The 7176-nt window shown below is 36.8% G+C and overlaps 1 protein-coding gene across 2 annotated transcripts; it reads right to left on the reverse strand.

Annotated features, from left to right (window-relative positions):
- Positions 1 to 2182: 2182 nt before the first annotated feature.
- Positions 2183 to 4857, reverse strand: LOC114467528 (CD276 antigen homolog). 2 transcript variants are annotated; one of them, XM_028453907.1, is made up of 3 exons: positions 4768 to 4857; positions 2719 to 3084; positions 2183 to 2627 (listed from the first exon to the last, which is right to left on the reverse strand). In XM_028453907.1, the coding sequence occupies exons 1-3, from the start codon at positions 4811 to 4813 to the stop codon at positions 2443 to 2445; spliced, it is 597 nt and encodes a 198-aa protein (XP_028309708.1). In that variant the 5' UTR covers positions 4814 to 4857; the 3' UTR covers positions 2183 to 2442. The 2 variants fall into 2 exon arrangements, with proteins under 2 accessions (XP_028309708.1, XP_028309707.1); XM_028453906.1 differs by having other exon boundaries at positions 2719 to 3087; positions 4768 to 4854.
- Between the last annotated feature and the right edge of the window lie 2319 nt (positions 4858 to 7176).

Here is a 7176-nt window from a genome sequence, read left to right on the forward strand (position 1 = left end):
GTTTCACAGCAGCTACTTTCAGGGATTTTGGTACGGTGCCTGATTGGAATGAGCAGTTAATTATCTGACACACATTAGTGACAATTGACTTTACAACAGTTTTAAAGAAGTTTGAGGGTATTGTGTCAAGGCAACATGTTGATGGATTCAGCTGCTGAACAGTCTCCTCTATTGTTTTTGGGTTCACTGTAATAAACTCTAACATTGTAGTTGACTCATCCCTCATCCCTCATCCCTTTCTTGTTTAAAGACAAGAAAAAAATCATGTTTTAGTGAAATATAAATATTTCTGCCAGAAGGCTGCAGGATGCAGGTTAACTGGATTTGTTAGTAAAGGAAATCATTTTTAGCAAATAGTATTTGGCACACATTGAATTAAAATCACTACCTGTACGTTACATGACCAGTGTTGGGAACGTTACTTTAAAAAAGCAATTAGTTATAGTTACTCACTACTTGTTCAAAAAAGTAACTGCGTTAGTAACTGAATTACTAATAATAAAAGTAACTCATTACCAAGGAAAGTAAATATTTGCGTTACTATTAAAAAAAAAAAAGTTGCTCTATGTCAAATAATTCACATTTTTTAGATGCATGTGTCGTGAGGTGCTTCATTAATTTTGAGTTGTTTACAACGGATGTCGACAGTCTTCACTCCTGGATATAATGAACACTTCACAAACACGTTCTTGCCTTTGACCACAATTAATTTAAAGTAGTGTTTGTATCGTCACCTTAAAAATGGCAATCAGACTGCTCCACACTCACCATCTCTGCTGATTCATCCAACCTGTAGTGTGTGTGTGCTGGCACGTCGCCTTAGCCAATCATAATCGCTCACCTTGTTTTTAACCCGCCTCCTCACAAAAGCTGAGTCAGAAGCCGGGGATGCTTTTGAATAACATTTTATTTAATCAATGCATGTAATGCACCGCATTTAACGTTCAGTAACGATAACGGTGTTTAACGGAGTAAAAAGTAATTAGTTAGATTACCCCGTTACTGAAAAACAAAGGTCGTTACATAACGCCATTATTTTAAACGCCGTTATTCCAAACACTGTACATGACACATGAAACACAATGCAAACACCAGTGTACAGAAATTGTTTTATATAAACTTGGGGGCACGTTAATACCTAAAACAATTATACTTCAGATGGAGTTTTTTTCTAATAGAAATGACAGTATTTACTATGTTGCATATTTAACCTAAGTAGCTATGACTATAGAACTTATTAAAACATTCTAATTTCATGTGGTGCTGTTTTGTTTTACATATATTACAAAACTGTAACCATAATGAATATATAACATACAATAATCATTAATGTATGATCCTTGGTCTTGGTCAATGATTCAACTGAATTGTTCATAAATAATAAGTAAATTGACTGGTAATATTTCAACACCTAACTTATTTAAACTACTGTGTGTTCTCTCAGTCTGTGTTAAACTAAAACGTTACCTTTAATGCAGTGTGACTGTATAAGGTGATTTTATGTTTGTCTAAAATAATACAGTGAGTATGTTAAATGTATTCTATCCTGTTGTGTCTTTATTTGCATGTTTGGTATTGAAGTAATCCAAAAGTAACTAGAAGTAATCTGTTACATTACTTTAATATATTGATACTCAGAGTAAGTTACTGATTCCATTGTTTAACAAGTAACTTTTGTACTGGATTACTTTTTTAAAGTAACCCTCCCAACCGTGTTTAGGCTGTTGGGACATTTTTCTGGTCTACCAAGCAGTTTTCCCTCTTTAATCCATATACATAATGATGATTTATGAATATCTCTATCAGTCTGTGCTTAATCCCATATATTTTCCTCTTCTCCACTTTGCTCTCCTTTTTTTCAAAGTATCCTGGATTTAGAGCAAACTGTTGAAGGTTCAACCAGTTTGTGGAGCTCTGTCCTGTTCTCTCCACCACACGAACCCCAACCAGTGCAGATAAATGTTCCCCACCTCTGAGTCTGGTTCTGCTAGACGTTTTTTTTCCTCTTACCCATGTGCAAGATGACTGCTGTATTTGGTGCTGAAAAAAAAAGTTAAACTGAACTAAATTGAATGTATTTTAGGCTTTCTATCTCATGTATGCCAACATACACTTGCATTTATATTCATGCTCACACACACACACACACACACACACACACACACACGCACACACACACACACACACACAGAGTGATGTAAAAACCCCACACTGTTAGATTGCTGTCAGTAGAATAATTTTAATACATGAAATATGTGGACAAAGGAAATTAATAAACAAATAGTATGTCATTGAGAGGGTTTAGGACTGAAATATATGATGAAATAACAAGAGACATCTCACAGTCATATATAATAGGTTAACACACACATTTGAAATATGAACATGATAACTAGATCAGTCTTACACTAACCACAGCAGCAGAAAGAGGCAGGGATCTCACTACTCAGTTGTAAAAAGCTCCACTTGGGATTCTGCTCTTCCAGTTTCTTGTTGACTGCAGTGATTCTTGTTTCTTAAAATAAGACCAATAATTGTACACAGAACAAGTACAAATAGGATAAAAGAAAAAACCCAAACATGTCCTCTGTTCTTTTGTCCATCTCCATGTCCTTCAGCAGGAGCTGCTGAACAGAGGAAACAAGCATGGTGTTAAGTTATTGATGACAGAGGAACTCTTCAATTGGATATGAATTGACTGTATTAGCGGAAACTCACTCTGATGGGGAACAACAACCAGGGTCACGTGGCAAACTGGAGGTCCTGGCACGACACTTCTTTTTGGGCGGTTGGTTTTTTCAGCAACGAAGCACTCATAGGTCCCGTTATCTGTAGGCATCACATTCTTGAGAGTAATGGACACTTCTCCATCAGTCATTGCTGTGTCCAGCAGGTCAACTCTGTTCTTGTACAATGGATCCTGCTTTTCTGGATCCGGTTTACTGTCCCGATAAAACAGGACATACTGCTCAGAATTGTCTGTTCTTTCCCACAATAACGCTGTAACCTGGGAGTGACCCTTAAAGTTACATTTAAGGGTGACATCATCTCCCAGTTTAACCTTGATGGTTTGGTTCTGCAAAGCTGCTAAGAAAAAAGAACAGGTTTAGATTTGAGAATCAAAGAAAAGTTATTGTGACGGAGCAGCGCCGTCACTAACCGAGCGCACGCACACACACAAACACGTCACACACATTCTCTTTCTCCCCTCCGTATTTCTCCTCACATCATGCATTTAACTCATCTCCTTCTTCCCCAACTGTTGCTAGAGTCAGCCAGGGGTGCAAACTTGACTGTTCTAGGCTTCACCTGCTGCACAAACATTCACACATTCTCACACACACACACGGAAACTCTTAACGGTGACATGACGTCTCTGAGCAGCTGACGGACGAAATGGGGCGGAGTTAACTAAGGGATTATGTAAGGCAGTAGCGCAGGGTGGGAGATCATGTGATCAGGGGTTATTTTGTCTTAATTGTTTTTTTTACATTTATATGGGGATTAATTTAGGATGTGATTTGAAAAATGCATTTGTTTATTAGAAAAGTTATGTCCAACACTTCATTTTGTATGCCTAGTGGAAGCAACGTTGATTTTTGTGTAACTTTGACTAACTTTGTTTCAGTGACATTTTTACCTTGAGCCAAACAAAGACAATGTTTTCATTAAGATCAGGACATACATGAACGCTGTACCTTTAACATTTTGTACATATTATCAACAAATAGTTCTTCACTGAAAAAGCTAAATGTTGAAAGGGGCAGTTTGATGAACAATTAACTTTATAATGATTTTGCTACAGTGATATATATTTCTTTAGCCTCATTCAGAGGGCTAAAGTTGAAAAAGTTCTGTTTGCTTCCTCAAAACAAAACAACTCCCAAAACACACAAAATAACAGCAAAATGCCAAAAAATATAAAATAAATAAAATAAAATTACTCTTAAAACACAAAATGACAACAAAGACAGACACAACAACCACTTAAACAAAATGACTAGAAAAACACCCAAAACAACACATTACAGAAAATATAAACTGTCAACAAAATTGTACAAAATGACAGGAAAATAATTAACCAACAACAAAAATGCAGAAAGTGATCCTAAAAAATGCACAAATTGACAACAAAAATGCTGAAAATTACAGAAAAATACACAATTTCAACATGAACACCAAAAAAAAAAAAAAAAAAACTAACAAAGTAACACATAATGATTCTCTAAAACACACAAAATGGCTATGTATATACAGTATAACCAAACATGTACAGTAGGTACAAGAAAGGACAGCAACACTATTTATCTCCATTTTGTGTCATTGTGATGTTTTTTTTTTTTTTTTTACGAGATTGTTTATTTTACTTAGAGAAATTATAGTTCATGTGAGGGTAAAAACATCAGCAAGTCATTTATGACCGATAAGGGAGAAAAAAACTCATCAGCGCTCACGTCAACCAGTTTCAACTGGTTCTGGTTAGCACTCCTAGTTTTCCCTCATGCCTTTGTTTCACTTTAAAAACAAAGGTATATGTTGTTTAATGTAACATTTTAAAGTTGAGACTATGAGACTCATAAGTTAACGTATATAAGTAAACTGAACACATTTTAAGCATTTACATTTCACGAAGCTAAAAAAACAACTACCCAGCGGCTACCAAACCTACGGTAGCTACGGTAGTTAAGTTGGATTATCTAAACGTTGCCAATCTTCATTCACAACATATTTCACACCTGCACTGAGATATGACTCGTTTAAACTCACCTGCAGAGCCACATATAAAGATGAACAAGAGGAGGCCACGTAGCATCTTGCTTATTTTTTCCACGATTGTAGCTTCAACTTCCGCGTGAAAACTCACGTAGGTTTGTGATGTCACAGGAGGTGACGTAGGCTCGCTGTATACTCCCGGAAGACTCAATGGCCTGTTATAAAACAGGTTGGATGCTTTTACGTGGTTGGGCTAACATGTCGAGTGGTTATCATACAATGATTATGACGATTTCAAAATTGAGCGTTTGGGGTATATATAAAAATAAGGTTATTTTTTCTCGAATATCATCATCAAAAATTTGCAGTCAATCAGTGCATTTAGATTTTTGATTATTCTTCTTATTTATTTGTTTGGTGTTAGCATTGCCTTTCCTACATCAAATACATGATGACAAATGATGCACCATAACTATAAGTCACTGCTAAAAATAGGTAAATTTAGGTGTTTCAAGAAAGTCAAGCAGTTCTGTGAAAGGCTGAAAACAATTGCACTATAATATAATAGGAATGCATAAACACATACACACCTTCAACCTTCATTGCTGTCACTTTTGTTTTGTCTGTGTATGATCCTGTAGCTGGTTCAGTAACATTGTTTAAAGAGACACCCAATAATAAAAATAGATTTTGCATTACTTATCTACACTTGTATGACATCTTTTTTTATATTGTCTTAGTCATGTAATAATGCTACGTGTATTTTTTGGGGGGAAATCCACACTTGTCAGCCCCACATCTCTTTTTGAAGGCTTGATGAAATTCTGGCTTGTATGATTATAGTGGAAAGGATTTCTGCTGCCAGTCATTGCAGGAACTGAAAGTTATTAATACACACCAAACCCTCTCCCAGAACTCAACACGTAACTTTAAGAAAGTCAATAAAACGCAACAACATTGCGGTGTTCCGTTGTGGCAACATAAAAAACCTTTCTTGTAAACATTAAGTTTTAACCCTTGATGAAAGAGAAACAAAAATGTCTCAAACCAGTTTTATTATAATCAGGGGGCGTGGCTCTGCAGCCTTGCTTTCTGATCGGAATCACTATAGACAATGCCAGACTGATTGACAGGCTGAAGGACCAATCAACCAACTACCAAGGCACACCTCAGCTCTCATTGAAACAGTGCGCGCCCTGGGGGTCAAATGAATACATTGCAGTTAATTTGATTTTTTCCTCATTTCGGGCAAATTCACCTTCCTGTTCCAGCTCGTGTGCCATATGTTTGGCACCACCCTTTTCAGTTAGATATTAAACAGGACAGCATGTGACATGATTCCCATTTCAGATTCACCATTCATCAGCCCTTCTATTAAACACCACCCCTATTTGAAAACAAGCTCTGAAAGACTGGTGGGAATTAAACAATATCACAAACTTTTCTTTAGTGTAATGCAAACTCACCCCCATCTGGAACAACCTTGAATTTCTCCAAAAAAAAAAAAAAAATAAAATAAATAAATACTTCCCTTCATCAGACAAAGGCATTACACACCTGCTGTAAATGTACCATAATTAAGGCTGTAACTTAACATAAATTTAAATATTTCAACACTGTAAATACTTTCTCGGTGCATTTGATTTACTTTCCCTTTATCAAAGTCAGTGGCATCACTAGGCTGTTTTACTCTGGGCTAAAGCCCCAGAAATTATTTAATTAGCCCAAAATATAATTTTTTTTAAAGAATATTCAAATTTCCAAGGGTAAATGGATGACCCTCGTTTAACGCACGACAACAGAGCAAACAAAATATTCTTATTCAACTGTGAAATTTTCAAGTGTCTCTGAAAGCACCGCTGTCAAATTTATCGTCAGAGTAACGACAGTTCTGTTCTGTCCTACGTGACTACCTTTAGAAGGATTCTATGGACTTGGCCCAAGCAACAGTCTCCAAAGATGGAGTCCTTGAAACACTGAAATCAATGGAATGGCAGACAAGCTTTGCAATGAAGCAAAAGCCATCTGTGATGCCAACAACATCTCTGGGATTCACAGCGGTCACAGGCACAAGCATTAATGGAGGACTTTACAGTAAAGTCCACCTTGGGCTCAAGGGTTCATCCGGGCATAAAAGACCAGCTAAATATAGTCTGCTGTACCCATGTCTTGATCGTATGGTAACTGAGCTAAACAGCATATTTTCTAACGTGGGGGAAGCGCTAACGCAAGACATTCAAGCTTGCAACCCAGCGGCCGATGGTTTTCTCTCTGAGGATTCCCAAGAACTCATTGCGACACATTACAAAATGTCTGTAAAAAAAAAAAAAAAGAGAAGATCATGGTGGCAAAGCAGTTCTTTAAGAAAGAGAGAAGATGACGTGTCTGACATGGGCAGTGTTTACATGCTACTGCACCCAGACACGTTCCCCACCTCGAGCCGGTTGTCCAATTAGCTTTGAC

The sequence above is a fragment of the Gouania willdenowi genome, chromosome 7 (genome assembly GCF_900634775.1).
Source record: "Gouania willdenowi chromosome 7, fGouWil2.1, whole genome shotgun sequence".
In the NCBI taxonomy this organism is placed as follows: Eukaryota; Metazoa; Chordata; class Actinopteri; order Blenniiformes; family Gobiesocidae; genus Gouania; species Gouania willdenowi.

What these genes read in the sequence shown, in the direction of transcription:
- LOC114467528 (XM_028453906.1), bottom strand. Translation starts at nt 4,813, where the DNA reads ATGCTACGTGGCCTCCTCTTGTTCATCTTTATATGTGGCTCTGCAG. An exon ending in CTTTATATGTGGCTCTGCAG is followed by an intron (nt 3,088 to 4,767) that starts GTGAGTTTAAAC and finishes CTTTTTTCTTAG; the next exon opens with CAGCTTTGCAGAACCAAACC. An exon ending in GGTTGTTGTTCCCCATCAGA is followed by an intron (nt 2,628 to 2,718) that starts GTGAGTTTCCGC and finishes TCCTCTGTTCAG; the next exon opens with CAGCTCCTGCTGAAGGACAT.